The 17,159-nt window shown below is 44.7% G+C and overlaps 1 protein-coding gene across 2 annotated transcripts in view; it reads right to left on the bottom strand.

Moving 5' to 3' along the window:
• The window catches only part of EP300 (E1A binding protein p300), a 76,995-nt gene that overhangs the window by 26,657 nt on the left and 33,179 nt on the right, over positions 1-17,159 (bottom strand). The window contains exons 3-10 of one of the 2 annotated variants that reach the window (XM_072656244.1): positions 13,441-13,617; positions 11,575-11,836; positions 6,152-6,265; positions 4,890-5,126; positions 2,404-2,494; positions 1,793-1,930; positions 1,052-1,169; positions 421-595 (exon numbers count right to left, since the gene is read on the bottom strand). In XM_072656244.1, coding sequence (XP_072512345.1) covers positions 421-595; positions 1,052-1,169; positions 1,793-1,930; positions 2,404-2,494; positions 4,890-5,126; positions 6,152-6,265; positions 11,575-11,836; positions 13,441-13,617 — 1,312 coding nt within the window. The remainder of the gene's footprint in view (positions 1-420; positions 596-1,051; positions 1,170-1,792; positions 1,931-2,403; positions 2,495-4,889; positions 5,127-6,151; positions 6,266-11,574; positions 11,837-13,440; positions 13,618-17,159) is intronic. The other variant, XM_072656245.1, reaches the window with a different exon arrangement.

The following is a 17,159-nucleotide window of genomic DNA, read 5'->3' as shown; positions in this document are numbered from 1 at the left end:
GGTTCTATACTTCCCCTCCCCTCACTCGATTTAGTCCAGGTGTGGGGGAATCTGTGACCCCCAGGACATATGCAATCTTCTAAGTCCTTAGGGGCAGCCTTTGACTGAGTCCAAGTTTTTCACAAGAAATCCTTTGTTGAAGGGGATTTGTTCTGTGAAGTTAGGATCCAGTCAATGGGCCCCACTTGAGGACCTACAGAGGATTACATGTGGCCTCAAGGTGGCAGGCTCCCCACCTCTGCTCTTTGGTCTCTGACATCTGGCTTCCAACTTTCTCCAAAGTCATTTATGATGATTTTGCAGCCTTGCGTCTTCCTGTACCTGTTTTGCAAATGCCCAAATGGCCTCTGAACTTGAGGATACACAGCCCTCGGGCCCTGGCCACCAAAAAGCCAAACACATCCCCAGAACAGCACTCACTGGCCGCCATGGCTGGTGGCGGGGGCCCCAGGTTGGGCCCCTGACTCATGGAAGGTGGCGCCAGGCCTGGGCCAGTCGGCATCAGGTTCTGTTTTTGGAGCCTGGTCCGGCGTTTCTCCTCCAGCTCTTTTTGAATCTTGTAGATCTTTTCAGCGAGAAGGTGGTAGTACTCGGCCTTTTCATCATTTGAGAAAGAGAAAGAGGATGTTATTCAGTGCCAGTAGGGAAACTGAAAAATAGACTGAACAAAGAGTTATTAGATCTCTCTAGACAGACTGACACACAGCAAGGGTAGGAGTTTGGCCTTCGTTCCTTCAGAGCAATGGGTGGGTGCAATTTTCCCACCAAAATGATGACACACTGATTCTTAACTCTTAAAAACACACTTAGTAATTGGCTTTACAATGTGGATATTTAGTACCTAAATTTGGAGCTTTGGAAAGCAGACCCATCTTCCAGGTGGGGTTAGGACCTGAAAACAAACCAAACTGCTAACAGAAGATGCATCTAGGATGCACATAAAGAATCAGAGGTGTATATGCTGATATAATGAGGTAACCACCCCACACAAAGCAATTCCTGCAAGCTGTCCTCACAGATCCCCAAAAGGGGAAGGAGGCAGAAGACTCACTCGGCTATTTGCAGATTCATACATGTCCCCCTCCACCTTCCGAGCGTATGCAACCAGGTTCTCCATCCTCCTGTCTTTTAGAGCCGCAGGATCTGGAGTTGGGAATATGGCTTGGACGCTAGGAGCAGAACAGGAAACAGAGTGTTCATTTAGTCACTTTTGGTTGCAGCCAATTCTTTGTGACCCCATTTGGGGTTTTTGTGCCAAAGATGGTTTGGCAAAATCCAAAAGAGTGGTTTTGCCATTTCCTTCTCCAGCTCATTTTGCAGATGAGAAAGCTGAGGCAAACAGAAGTTAAGTGACTTGCCCAGGGTCACTCAGCTAGTATGGCTGAATTTGAACTCAGGTCTTCCTGAGTCTCGGGCTAGCACTCGATTCACTATGCCACTTAGCAGAGTTTATCAGTAGAAAATAAATCCAGCCTTTTCATCAGAATATATATGGGAAGGTTATTAGAAATAACATAAATCTTGCCTTTTGTTTTTCTGATATTGATTACTTTGTGGCAGGAAAGGAGAAGAGATGAGGGAAGCGCATCACAGCCCCACAGACGTGCACATAGTACAAAGGCTTAAGAGCCATTGAAATAGCCACAGACTGGGAGCCACATCGAGTGGTAGGAGATAAATATAATGTAAGAAAGTAAAGACCAAGGGAGAGATGGGGGCAAAGGCAGAGTGTTGAGGCTGAGGCCAGGGGCAGGTGCTCACTGTCAGGAAGCAGACATGCCCACCAACTTACAGTTTGTGAACAAGATGATTTCGCAGATCCTGAGTAATATCTTCATGCCACTGCTTCCGAATTCCAGCATTGGCTGGTTGGCTGGCTGCTGGCAGAGCCCCCAGGTTGGCAACACTGGCATTTTCATTTATCATTGGGCTTTAAAAAGGAATCAGTAAAATAGGTTAAACTAAGGAGAAGGAATAGGAAAAGGCACTATTTAAGACAAAGCACTCTCATGGCAAATGCTGTGATTTAAAGAGAACACAACAGGTGCATCTTCTCTCCTTTATAAAAAGTAAAAAAAACCAAAAACCTTCTGAGTTGAGACAGAAAGTACGCTTTCTCATAGTTTAAAAAATAAGTGAACACAGGCTCATTTTTGTCACTGTAACAAGGCTGCTTATAGTATCCAGCAAAACACAGATATCCCAGCAAGCTGTTAAACTTTGTCATCCCAATTCTTTGTGGACTAGGTTGAACTGAATATTTAAATAACTAATTACTGGTCTCAACAGGTACAGTGTCTTCAAATCCAAGGAAGTCCTCAGGGTAATGAATAAAAGAACCAATAAATAATAAAACCATTTTTACCCAATAGCAGAAACAGATCATTAACCAAAATGACTTACTTTTGAGAATTCATGGTTGAATGCATCATTGTATCAGAGATCAGATTAGACTGAACCCCTACACCTCCATTTACCCCCATAGGACTGGCACCTGGGTAATAAGCAAGCATAATATAGATTAAGCAACTTTCAGGAATCTCCACATTGAACTATCTTTCCTATAGTTAAACACATCTCATGCTCAAAATAATATAGTAACAATGCCTTAAAAATATTTCAGTGAAACTCAATTTGTCCAGTTTCATTGGGGTTCTCATAAGGCCAATACATTATTACCTTTTCTCTATCTGGCCACCTAGTTCTTGTCTAAATACTCATGCAGAACTTTCTTGCTGGCAGTTTCTCAGGGTACACAGTCACGCCTTCCAGGAAGGGAAACACCTGCCCATAATCCAGTAGGGCTCACTGGAAAGCCCACTTTAAAGTTAAGAGGCAGACAGAATGGTGGTTTTAACATCTAAGCGTGTTCAAGGTGAAATAGGGTAAATCATGAGGATGGTGAACCAAGATGGAAAGCTCCAGGAAGAGGGGTGACACACTTTTACAAAGGCAGGGTGCGGAGCGAGGCGGGCTCTGCTCTCACTCTCTACTGCTTACAGCCTGCACCGCCTTCAGCCAAGCCCAGTAAAAGGAGGTCTTTAATTTCTTTATCTGTTAAATGAGAGAGACAACCTCTGAGGCGCCTCCACAACTGTGAAGAGTGAGGAGAGGGGAAGCATGTGACAGGGAGGACAGAGGGGTGAGACTGGGGAACCACTGTAAGGGGGAGACTGGGGGTGGGCAGAGACAACAAGAACAATGATTCTGGAATGGACAAAGGGTCAGCTATCAGTCCTGAAGTAAGCTCCAGCAACTTGACAAAAGAAACACAAAAGAAACGTCTCACCTAGGCTTCAGATACTTTGGCTGGCACCCTCAAAGACTTCTGCAAATCCAAGTCCATTTTAGAGGTACTTTGGAAGACCCATTGTTTAAATGAATACATCAATCTTAGTAAATCTTAGTAAGGTGAGTGATCATAGCAAATTTGGATATTTTTCATGTTTCATACTCATTTAAGTATTTACGTGTGCAAACAATCAGGCTTGCTGAAAAGGAGGACTCTCCTCCAGCAACTGCCTTTAGGTTCTAACCTCTCCAGTCCCGCCCTCCAGGACAGCTAACAATTATTCAATTTCAACAGCAAGAAATCACTTCCAAGAACTGTTTTGAAGAGCTCATTGTCTGGGAATGAACTACATTTTAGCCAATCAGAATAGAATTCAGAAAAATGTAGCAATCAGGTGTCAATAAAGCCAACCTCTACAAGAAGTAGAGATCCCAGATGACATAAATGCAACCTAGGTCAGAGCAGGTTGTATAGAGAAAGATCCTGGGACTAACCACTGCCCCATCCTTAGAGAGCATTCAAATATGATACTGGATAACATATGGGGAAGTGAAGGGCTTCTTCACCTGTTTTGGGTCCTCAACCCTTCTGGCTGTCTGCAGAATCCTTGGTATCCTTTCTCAGAGTAATGTTTTAAAATGCAAAAAATAAACTGCACAGGATTAATGAGGAAACAAATTCTACTGAAATGTAGGCCAGGAAAACAAGCTCCCAGACTCCAGGCTAAGCCTCTCTGGTGCAGAAGAAGGCACATCAGAGGGCAGTTCGACACCAGCAGGACCTCTGAGGGCCAGGGAGCTTTACTGCTCTGAAGTGTTATGGAGACATACAGCAAAAATGAAAAGGTGACCTAAGGACCTATAAAAGAAATAATTATTTCCACAGTTAAACTGAATCAAGCTAGTTTTGTTACAACAATAAGTTTGTCAAAGAGCACAGCCAAGTACTGTCAACAGTTTGTTCGCAAACGGCAACACAATATGGGAGGCTAGAGAAGGATCTGAAACCTAGTTAATTGCCTGGTTAACTGTTCATCCAGGATGGCCCGCTGATCATTTGCTCAGCTGCCTAGAGGCAGCAAGGTCTACTTCAAATCTTTAAACCAATCACAAATGTCTTTAAATGAAGACATTTTTCAGAGTCTATTAAAAAAAAAAAGGCAAATGTAATATCACAAAGAATAAGCCTGGCTCCAAAAAGAGATGCGGCCGGAGCGGGAAGACCAAGGGTGTGGTACAGGGCACCAATTTACAGAATTTTTTGTTCTTTTTCTTTTCTTTTCTTTTTATTCTCTTTTAACTCTCTGGTAAGTGAAAGAAAGAGGGGTAATAAGATAAATTTTGATGCTATAAAAATATTATCAATAAAAATTATAGCATCAATTATCTTACCCCCCAAAGTACCCAACTGGGATATGAAACCATCTAATGCCCCATTCTCTCACCCCCATTGCTGTACAAGAGGATATACATCCCAACAATTATCTGAATGGACTTAAATTATATAAAAGTTGACAAGGACAGAGATGCTTACATGTAGACCGTGGTGCCAAACATTTGGAAAGACTATTAATGCAATGAGGGGTACACCAACTTACTCAAGGAATTCATGGGACGCATGCCCTGGGCTGGCTGCCCTGGCTGCTGATTCTTCACTGCAGCTTGTGGCTGGGTCTGCATCTGGTTTCCTTGATAGGTTAGACCGAGAGCTGCATATGCCCGCTCAATGGAACTGGGATCAATCTGACTGGGAGGGTTTAGGCTGGGAGTACTTTGCTGACCCACCCCTACAGAACCAGCATTTCCAATGCTCACTGAAGCGCCAGTCAATATTGCTGGGGAAGAAGTAGAACATGTTAAAATATCAAAAGGAAATGATACCTACGACTAAATAGCCAGTGTATTCCACTTTCAACTCTTTCAAAAAGACTAAGACATAAACAAAACATTTGCTAACTATCCCTGTCCGACCCATGCAAAAAAAAACATTGAGAGAAGCTGGGGTCTAAGAAACTGATAAAGGATAAAGAAAATCAGTCTCTGGTTTGCTGGCAGATCAAAATGACTTTTACTAGCAGAAGACATTTAGCAAGTGGCAGGGACCTGGGGATGAGGTGTGCATGTGCGTGTGTGTATGTCTGTGTGTGTGTTCAATAATCCTGAGATCTATCTAATCCTCATCGGCTATTATTGGCCAAGTAACACACTGAAGCTCACAGATCTCCTAGGCCCTGCTACTAAGTGTCACAGAAAGATCTTCCTGGTTCTAAGCCCCGTTTCCTATCCACTGGATCTTGCTGCCTCACAGAAAAGTGATGGTGTACATGCCCATACTTTAAAATGGTAAAAGGCCTTCAAAAACCTAGCCTCTTCTAAATGGACACAATAAGCGCCCAGGTGGGGATTTGTAAACTCACACAGTAATTGTCAGTGTTTTTCTCCTCAGGACCTTCACTGAACCAAAAATCGTGTAACTCAAGGATAGATTTACAAAGATTCTGACACACAACAGCTAGCAGTGGGAAGGGCAGGAGGTAAACCTCCCCTCGAGTGGATATACAACTTCAATGTTCAAAGAGAAAGGTATCCTATCTCGTTGTATCAATGTCTTTCAACAGCCTCTTCTATATTTTCCAAGTTTAGAAAACAATATTAGATTTGAGAACAAAACACATTATTTAACCCTGGGAAAACAAAAGGATTCTGAATTGTTTATTATGATGCCAACAAGAATTCTCAAACTCATAGTGCCCAAAAATAAGAAAGAAAAGGAAAGCTGGATCCCAGAAAAGATGATGCCCTCCTCTCTCAGAACCTCCCATCATGCAACATTGTAGACAACAGTGAGGCCGGTGCTTACATTGTTGGTTTCTCTTGTCGCCAGCATTTTTGAGGGGCAAACACACAGGACAGTCGTGCCGTGTGCAGTTCTTCCAGTGTGAGATGATCTGTCGTGAAGAAGCACAATGTGCCACTAAAGGAAGAAGGAAGAAGGAAGGAAGATGTTTGTAAATAAGAATCACCTGCTGGTTCTTGTGGAGTCATGCAGTATGGCGGTCTGCAGGCCCATGAAGAGGGTATCAGTTATCCACTGTACCAACAACCAAAGCATGTAACCAGCTTAAGTGATCATCCAAATTAGATTTAAAACAAACTTGACTCAACCACCTCCCAAGAGACTGTCTCCAGTCACAGAGAAGCAAAACTTGAAGGCCAGAAACTCAGGGGCTCCCTTACATCCTTCTACTCTAAGGATAGCAAAGGTCCAGGCTTTTGCCTGGACCCTCCAGGACACAGCAATTGTCTTAGTTTTGGGTCTGATTATGTGAGCCTTATTATAGAAAAGCAGAAAGGGAGGGAAAAGCACCCAACAGGTGGCTCCTGTTTGTTGGCAGACAAAAAGTGCTTTTACCTGCAGAGAACACTTTGAGAACTGGAGAAGACTTTCCAGCTTCTCAGCCATCAAGTCCCACCTTGATTTCTCCTCTCAGGCCCACAAATTCCAGCCCTGTTTCCACTCCTGTCATCACAATGCCTCAGATGTTCTCCTTCATGGACTCAAGGTGAAGCCTGAAATGGTAGTTCTGAATCCCTGTAACTGAGGTTTACAGAGCAGGATCTAACATTCCTTTCTTTATAGATGGTCTTATATTGTTCACAATTATATTCCTTGAACAAAATTACCAAAGCCTCCTTTTTACAAACCCACACAACTGAACATAGAGTAGATCCTCTCATGTTTTCATTGAGGGTGGGACCGCACCACAACTTGAGGGACCTGTTCATTTGTTTCATGAAAAAATATGGGGGATCAGACAAAGGAGGACCTCTTCCTCCCCCTCTGCACTTCCACCACACACATGCCCAGACAGGACAGTCACAAAAGATACCACAAACACATTCAACAGCTACCAAAGATCACAAACTTTCTTTTGATAACTGAAGGTTACAATGGTCAACGATAAAGATCTGATTTTCCTGAGAACCAATGGAGGTCGTATTTATTTTAATTTTCACTTCATCAGAATATGCAATAAGGGTTACTATACACTGGCTTACTGTGTCTTAATAAGAAATTCCTCTTAGAAAAAGCTAAGTTAGGAAGCTGCCTTCTTCTTAAGCTCAATACATACAAGAAATTTTCCTCTGAGCACCCAGACTCTTTCCCACAGTGATAACAGACACCACTGAAACACCCCTAGCAAGGAAGCACCCAGATGGCTGGTGTTTCCTCAATTTATTCTTCAAAAAGTAGAAGTGTTAAAGGGAACTGCTATTCTGAACATGACTTGGACCAAGTTGTCATTTGTCATTGACAAAGGGGGAGAACAAGTAAAGCCCGATGCATCCTTGAGTTCAGACTCTGTGGGCCTTCAACATGACTGCAATGGAGAGGATAGGGGAGTTGTGGCTAATGATAAAGATGCAGTCATATAGTAAAGTCAACAACCAAAAACCATGCAGAAAACAGAAGCACAATCCCAGAAAGGTCAAAGAAGGCCACAGGAGACTCAGCAGTTCAAAACTGGCTAAGCACTCTCTAAAAGCAAAAATCCTGAACTGAAAACAAACCTCCCTGTGGAACACAATTCACATGTCCAAACCTGGCTGAAATACTATTCACCTATGACCATGAGTCCTCAATCTTCGATAGGGAGCATTCAAGGTCAATCTGGAACACACAAGCAAACAGGCCAAATGTATAGGTGGTGCTAAAGGTGCAGAAGCTGCAGACCCAACCATATCTGCACTGCCCACAACCCAGGAGAGGGTAAGAGAGAGGGAAAGAGATGAAGGAGAAAGAAGAATGGAAGAGAAGATCGTGAGGAGGAAGAAGAAAGAGGTGTGAACAAGAGGCCCAACAGTAAAATGCAAAGCCTTGGAGAAAGATTTCAGCATCCCTATGAAAGCATGTGGCATCCTTTTATCTGTAGGTACATGGTGGTCAGGAAGGTCAGAAGAGTTCATACAAGCTTTAAAGAATGAATGTGGCCCACAAGGATACACCAGGTACGTGAGATCAACATCGAGGGTCCTTGGCAGCTCTTGGGACTGGGGTAGGACCCTCATGGAGGCCACAAAAATAGCAGCTGTCCCCATGCTGGAGCTAGAGGACTGAACTCAGGATTCCACAAGCCCAATTAAAAACAAAGCACACAAACGCTTCAATGCCCAGTGAACAAGGGCTCACACTGTGAGGGACTCAACATACGTCTCCCTATCAGAGCCCTGGATTCTATCACGTCTCATCTCCTACGGAGCCCTGTCAAATTCTCCTAGCAGGCTTCTTCTAGTCTACTGACAGACACAACCAGGTCTCCAGTCTCCTTCCACAGAGCCTTGTCAATCCACACAATGAACAATCTTGTTTCCCCTTCCTTTGCTTGCAACACTTAAGACCTAATACTTCCTTTATAATTACATTTCTACCCCACTGACATGGAAGCCTTCAATGCCAAGCAAATGCATATGATCTTTTTTCAGTAAGCTTATGGAAAAAAAGGAAGATTCAAGAATCCTATGCCCAGAACTATGCAGAAGGAAAGTAGTGTAAAGGACACATTGGTGGGGGCACGGGTCAGAGACTATGATAATGGTTGAGATTCATCAAAATGAGGGCTTTTATGAGGGTGGTGGCCACAGGGATGGAAAAGGGCCAGAGAGGAAAGGTGGTCTAGAGTCAGCAGGAGCCAAATGAATGGCCTTCTCCCCAGGCTCTCTCACTGGGCCCTGACCACCTGCTGTGCCCTCCCAGGTCCTCCATCTCACTGCAGTGAATGGATGGACACCTAGATTCCCAACCTTTTTGTCTCACTAGGTATGGATTGGTCATTCATGTGTAGATGACCCACACACCCGAAATATGGCAGACCCAAAGCAAGGCTTAGTGTTTCTTTTCCTAAAGCTGGTTGTCTAACCTCGCCCTCCCTGGAGCCATCATTTTACCCTCCTGCCACTGCCCATGTCACACTTCCTCAGGGGCTCTGGCTGGGCCTGTTCACTTCCCTCTAGGTAGATGCCCCCTGAGCTCCAGGCACTCATCCCTACATTGGGGCTTACTGGACATTTCCATCTTGTTCCCTATTTCCAACTTGCTGGCTACTACCCAGGACACCAGTATCCTCCCAGGTAGCCTCAACTCCTGGCTCACACTCACCTTCCACATCCAGTCAACGACCAAACCTTGTCTTTCCCAGCCTCTGCTGCTGTCCTTCTGTGCTCTATATTTTCATCCCAATACCTCTGATCACCCACCTGCAGTGGCTCCCTTGGCACAACCCAGGCGTCTGCATTAGATGGGGAGAGCTTGAGAATAGGGACTAAGCTCAAAGTTTCTGTCTGACATTCAGTCTTTCATCACCCTTCTCTCATTTATGCTATAGCTCAAAGCCAAGGTTCTCCTTATGCTCAATGTGCCATCTAGCTCATGACCACCACCCACCCTCCTGGGCCCTGGGAACCACTGGTCTTACAATCCTCCAGACTATCTCCCATATCACATGGTTTATCTTAGCATCTAAGTCTTTTCACCAAAGCAGTCACTCTATTTTTCTCCACTTTGTATCTTCCCCTACCTGCACTGTAATGCCCATGGGGCACACAGGAACTGAATAAATGCTGAGTGAATTAAAGGAATACTTTGGGCATCCTGAGAAAGTCCAGTTAATCAAGCACAGCCAAGTAGAAGTCGTGCCTGCTGAACTAACCTCCTCTCTCTTCCCTGTCCCAGGTATGAGCCCAGAAGAACACAAAGTCCTATTTCCAAAATCTCTCCATATCCTTGTGAACAAGACAAAGGAGGATTAGCACAACAATCTAACTCAAAAGTGGCAACTGATGGAGCAGTGACCACTGGTAAGGTCTCTGGTGGAGCACCATGACAGCCACCTCAACATGTTTAGCATGGAGCTGGCTGACAGAGCAGATCTACTGGTGACACAGACTGAAAGGCAGGACTGGGACCACAAAAAAAAGAGATGGCCACTAGCAGGCCACACTTGGGGAAATTTTCTTCTTTTACTAGGAAGCAATAGGCTTCAGGAGATTCCACATTCTACTTCACAGGGCGCTTTCATGAGGATGAACAAACGGAGCCGATGCCTGGCTCGAAGGCAACCAGCAAACCCAGAGTCAGGAAACAAACAACTGGTGCTGGCCACTGTCCTGAAGGCCATACGCACACACACACACTAGGTGAGCACAAGAAAGCTTAGGACTTTTTCTCAGCTACTGAAATTAGTTCAGCCGATGAAATGAAAATTAATAAAGAATAGCAACATCCAAACTTTGATCTAAAGATCAAGAAATGGATTTGGGAAAGGGAGATGGGCTGGGCTGCTCATGCGAAAAATGAAGGGGTTTTTGCATTGAAAGCTAACACTAAGTAGACTATCATAATGGAAATCATCAGAGCAGCATAGATGGAATGGAAGAGGTTGGGACAGGACCTGCCCTAGGTCAGTGGCAGAGCTGAAGTTGTGGGGTCCACACCTGAAGTCTGGTCTTTGCTTCTGGGCGGGCTGGCAGCTGAAAGCTGAGGGCTTCCCCTGGCAATTCTTACCTCAGAAAAGTGTTCAAAAAATACAAGTTTGAATCAGGGAAGTCCTCACCTCAGCCTGGGAAAGAGGTTTTTACTGAACTAGAATTAGCTTTATATAAACCACAGTCCAGTCCCAGGTGTCTAACAACTTCTTGGTGCAAAGGATGTGCCCAGGGTGAACCCCCCTCAGCCAGACTAGGTCTGGGAAAGCATTCTCTCCACACTTATCAGGAATCCAAGCACAGACTCCTTTCCCAACTGCAGGACCAATACCATCTTCTCCTGCCTTTTAGGTGTGCCCGTTAACAAATATAGTAACATGCACTCACTTTCTCCTTAGAAGAGGGGCTGTGGTCCCATGCCAAAATAGGAGTCAACATTAAGTAACGTACGCTATATTAAGATAGCAGGGAGATTATGAAGAGGGTGCCATCTTCAAGAGGTCTAGCAAACCTCAGTTTCACAAGGTAGAAGTTGAAGGCTTTCTCCCATGTCACCACCCCAAATTCTTATTCTATCACTACTTCCTTTCTCTTGGGTATATCTGAGGAACCTACACCCCCATCCCATACTCTCTACCTCCCACCAATGATTACTCTCTTTGGATCTGGGCTCCCCATTTCAGAGGAGCTTCTTTCCCAAGAGGCCACTCACGCAGGGGGAACAGCAATCTTATGGGGAGAGGTCCCTGACCCCCATCTTTTCCCTGCTTCAATCTGTGACTTCTCTGCCCCCTTACTCACCCTGGCAGGACTTGCCAGCCTGGCAATGTGTCATGTGGTTGAGGACGTTCTTCATTGTGCGGCAGTGGGGGAGGTTGCACTGGCGCACTTCCCCGTTGGCTTGCTCGCGCCGCTGACACTTGTGGGCATGCAAGAGAAGAACAAGTTGCTGTTGAATGAGCTTCCTCTTCTCAGGATCAGCTGTGGGGGGTCCAGGCCCCATGCCCTGGGGTGCAGAGGGCACCATGCCAGGTGGCTGAACTTGAGGGGCCTGCTGCTGGCCCTTAGAGAGATAAGAGCGGGAGCCGAGTTAGTGTCCATCCCGTGCATCATCGCCCTCACTGTGCTAACACCACTGGCAGGACTGGTCGGCGACTCTGTGAAAGCCCCCCACATCCCCTGGTAGGCCCTTCCTCCCCACGGATACACTGGGGTCCTCAGACTGCGAGGATTTCTAGGGTGTCAGAGACAAAAAAAAAAAAAAAAAGGCCCAGGCTCCAGAAATGTTGATCCCCCTAAGACTGGACAGAAAATGTACAAGAGAGTGGGGCTCTCGGAGCCAGGAACCGGGGCAGGAAGCCAGCTGAAGTTCTCTTTTCTTTCAAGCCAATAACGTTAATTAGAGGTGTGATCTCAGAAAAATCTTAAAGATATTCCTTCTCCTATGGAAATGAGAGACCCTGCATTTCTTCAGAAGGGAAGGTCATTTTGATGGATTTTGTGAAGTGGGCACATTTGATACATGTGAAAAGGTCAAGAGTGGGGAGGGGGTGGAGACAGGCTCAAGTGAGCCAACTAGCACTTATTGAGCACCTACTTTGTGCAGGCACTGGTCCCTGCTCTCAAGGAAGTTCACACACTAAGAGTGGAGAAAGCCATGTGCAGCCAAGGCCCTGGCAGTGGAGGGAAAGGCTGCTTGAAGAAGCTCAGACCACCCAGTTAAGGCACTGGCAGAGCCATAACTGAACCCTCCGGCTCATGAACGTAGTCCTGTCCCACTTCTTTCCCAAAATGTCTCTTGGTCCTAATGGACAGACAGACTTCTAAATGTCATGCTTGGAGGAAGTGGAGGTAGAATGAAGGAAGAATACTCTCCCATCTGAAGCCTGACACTTACACAGGCACAAACAGTAACAAGAGAGTCAAAAGCAAACCAAAAACCACTGGCAGACATCAAAAGCTGGGACTCTTACTTAGTCCAACTTCTCCCTGTTCTGTACAGGAAGAGGGGCACACGGGCGGCGGCTGGGCAGACCATCACTGAACCTAGGGTCTGGCAGGCCGAGCCACTGTGGGGGGATGGCAAAGAGACAAAGGGCCAGACCCTGGCACTCACCAGCCAGGTGCTCATGGGCTCCCTGAGCCTGAGTTACCTCAGCTGTAACATGATGAAAACAGAGCCTGTAAGACTTGCCTCTTGGGAAGCCACACGAGGAAATATTTTATAAACCTTAAAGTATTATACAAAATGGGAGCATCTTATATCGCCTATCTCGCCTTTATTCCTGTAGATGTTAACAATATATCTTTATTTACTGATTTAACCTTGTACCAAAGCAAGACTCTTGAGGGACAAGGGAGAGGGAAATGCTATCACCACTCCTTCCTAATCCCCCCACTCCAAATATGTCACTCCCTGGGTTCTGGGATGCAGCACTATGCTTATGTTTAAAGAAAGAATGAAAAGGTAGAGAAAGGCAGGTTATATATGTTCATGCACAATTCAATTTCTTTATATATTACAGAAAAGGAATGACGGGGGCATGGGGACAACAGGGAGAAGGGGAAGGGGGGAGATGTTCATTCCCACCCTCAATCACAAAGTTCCAAACTATGGAGGGATAAGGCAGTAACTTTAATCCTAACATTTCAAAGAACATTACCTACCATGTTAGGCATTCCTGCTCCAGGAACAGGCTTTTTGTCAATTGGAAACTGGGGTAAGCTATTGGGCATTCCAGCCTTGTTTTGCATCTGGGGTCCAAGTCCACTGGCTCCAATCTGCTGAGCGGAGTTTTGACTATACGGTGGACCGTAAGGATTGGGACTGTTCATTATTCCCATCTAGACATGACAAAGAAAAGAGGCAGAATTTAAATCAATATGTCCATCTGTCAACTAAATAACCATTAGTCTTTTCTAGAGAAGTCCTGATTAAGGAAGACATTTTTAAAAGGAAATGTCACTTCTGAACCACCTATGTGGCTGTGATACACACCCAGAATCAGACACACTTCTGAAAGACCTACATACTAGGGATTTCAAAACAAAATAACTAGTGACTAGAAAATGTTTAGAGGGGGAAAAAATTATTAAGTTACATGTGCTTTACATTCTACATAAAGCTAACCATTTACCTATGAAGAAAAAAAGTCACGATAGAGCAGGGCTTCTCAGACTTTTTCCACTTGTGACCCTTTCCAGCGCTTCCAACACTGTGGGCTGAGACCCCATATGGGGTCTACGGAGTCTACAGGCCCATAAAAAAAATTTCAAGGCATCTCTTTTCTAACAATACATTAGACTCGATATATTTTCCCCCAAATGTACCTTGCCAGACATATAGGCTTCATATAGAACCAAGAGTGACTTCTCCAAAGGGCTCCTTACCCTCCCTGTTTCCATGTGTATGTGTGTGTGTGTGGGGGGGGGGGGGTGGTCTGTGTGTCTTGTCCACAAGACTGCTTGAAGCCACTGTAAAAAAACTGGGCTATTGCCAATTTTGAGTCATTCACATTAAGTCCCTTAAAACTGTCAATTTCCCCATACAATAACTGTACAACTAAGGAAATGATCGAAGTCCCACCTCAGAGGCTATGAGAAGCCTCAGGTTCGGGCCAGCAGCCTACAAGTCGGCTTCCATAAGCATACAGGTAAAGATGTAGGAAAATCTTTTAGGTCCTTCCCTCCCACCATGACTCTGGGACAAAAAAAAGAAAAGGTTGTTCTCAAAATAGGAAAAACACCCCAGCCCACTCCATCTAATGGGAGCTGGGGAAGGCCTAGGTGCAATGAAGCCACAAGCCAAAAAGCACCAGCAGTGAACCAATACAAGCCTTGGCTTTTAAAGATCTTGTGCTCTCATTTCTTGGGGAAGGAATGTGGGGTGAACCCTTGACAGATGTTCACATGCTTCCTGAGCCTTAGGTAGCTCATCTGTAAAGGGATGAATCTCACAGGAGAGAGACAGGTTAGTTTATAAACCTGAAAGTATTGTATGAGATGGGTGCTGCTACTGTCATTTGGTCTTTTATTTGTCCCTGCAGTTATTAACAGACAATTTAGCTTGGTACCCAAGGCCCTTGAGAAGCCATAACTCCAACCTTACTGTGTAATAGTTTTGGGGTGGACTTGGGCACACAGAATCCTAATGGCTGTAAACACTGTGTACTTGTACAGTGTACACGGAACATGTAGGACCAAGACAAAAGGAAAGATTCCAAGGATTCAAACAAGGAGAAAGAAGGTTCAGAAACTTTCTCTAGAGGCTATTTAGGGATTACAGAGCACCCAAATTTGATTTGGGTCTCAAACTTTCCAAGGGTATAACAGCTGGAGTCTTGCCCAGGCTCAGCTTAAATCTGAGATCTGCTTAGAGGTAACTGGTGATAGGTTTGCCCTTTCTCCTGGTCTGCTACCCTGCCCCCAGGGCAGAGCCACCCAAAATAGAAACGACCACTCCCAGTGCAGAGGGAAGAGAAAGGGGCCACCCTAAATCAAAACCAAAGCTTTTCCCAGCACTGGAATGTGCTAGCAGGACATGAGCAGCAGCTCCTTCTTCCTTTCTGATGTAGCTGTTCAAGTGTTAAGTTAAGGAGACAAGTGTGTTCTAACTATATCAAAAAAGGGACCAGGGAAAGGTAACCTAAGCAATATTAAAAACAAAATATATCAACAAATATCTATTTTAAAGAATAAAGGTTGAACTCATACTCTAGGATCACTGATACCCCAAACCAGCTAGAAATAACTTGGGGAAGGGAATGAAACAGTGGAGGGAATAACTTGCCACCAAATGACATACTTTTAGGGTTAATCTGCATTAGCAGCATTTTTTTCCAATCATACTCCTAAGTCTAAACGATCCCCCCACAAAAATGTGTAAGTGTTCACCCTCAGAAATTCCCAATGCCTCTGAGCTGTTTCAAGGGGGCTCTAGCACACCTCCGGAAATTGCCCTGTTTAAGCTGGAAATAAAAGCACTACCTTCCCCTTCCAGTTTCTGTGACCATTATTGTGCTACACAAATGGCTTGTTGGAACCTCCTCAATCACAGGAAACCAGGAGCAGAGCTTCAAGGGAAATCATGATTTTAAATGGAATTTGATTGTGCAACAGGAAGTAACAAGATGCAGGGAATTCAGAAGCACCAACTGATGCAAAATCAAAGAAGCAGAACCCTGACTGAGGCTACAAAGATACAAAAGAAGAATCACCACATCATCAGTACCTGAAAAACCTAAAAAAATGGATCAGAGACTAGACAATCAAGGGTAAGGTCTAGAATGTCATCTACACTGTCAAAAAAAACCAAAAACCAAAATGATTTTTGTTTCTTTCCTCTTACAAGGAAGGATTTTCCAAGGGGGAAGGGGGGAGCGCGTGGTCATCCCTAAATGGCTGTGATATTTTTAAAAACCACATGACTCAGTAAGTTCTTCCTAGGTGCTCATGTACCTGCTATCACAAATTTCAACCCCTCTCCCAAGGGGCACATGGATAAAGGGCACCCACCTGCAGGGATAAGCATGGGAAGCTACATACACAGCATAGTGCCTGTCTGTACCCACCTGGGACCTTACTAAGAAACTCTAGCCGAGATAATGCATCAACAAGGAAGGCTGCAGCTGTTGGTTGATTAAAACCACAGGTCCCAGGCACAGCATTTTCTTTTTCACTTAGTACAGAAGGAATAAAAGATGGATGTTTTCAGTGCAAAAACAGTTATAATAAAAAGGCTTCTGGTTCTGTAGAAAGCCTTCATAACCAAAAAGATTACTTCCAAAAAGTATTTACTATACAAAGAGGCAGCTGAAAGATCTAATTGCCTTCATACTCAAAGTGAGTAGGGTCCAAAAAACTGACCATCAACCATTACTTCTTTAGGAACTCTTGTTATTAAGGGGAATTCTTCAAACTTTTGTGGTAGGATTTTAATTGGTCTCAGTCTATCAGGAACAGACTGCCCCTCATCATCAGAGGTGTGGGGTCTGGACCCATTGCTTCTAGTCAGCACTGGCTAAAAACACAGTGGCCTTTACAGAAACTGTGGCTGTTCATGTTAGGGCTTCTGGAGTGCTAAGAGGCCCAGTGCACAAACAAGAACACCCTTCACGGCCTCCACAGGAAATTTGTTTTAAAATCACCTTCATTTCAAAATATAGCACCCTTATGTCCAGCAAGCCCATCCTTTGTATCACAGAGAAAAGAAATTCCAAAATACAGTTCCTGTTAGACTGTTAGTATACGCTAACAAGGGAGAAGATGCATTTTCTCCTCTCGTTGAGGCCAAGACTGGTCATTGTAATTATAGAGTATTCAGCTTTGGTTTGGTTTCTTCCCATGTTTATGGTCACTGAATACACATTTCTTGTGGCTGCATCTTC

Source organism: Notamacropus eugenii, chromosome 3 (genome assembly GCF_028372415.1).
Source record: "Notamacropus eugenii isolate mMacEug1 chromosome 3, mMacEug1.pri_v2, whole genome shotgun sequence".
In the NCBI taxonomy this organism is placed as follows: domain Eukaryota; kingdom Metazoa; phylum Chordata; class Mammalia; order Diprotodontia; family Macropodidae; genus Notamacropus; species Notamacropus eugenii.
Note: the sequence above shows the minus strand (reverse complement) of the source record. Positions and strands in the feature narration are given on the sequence as shown.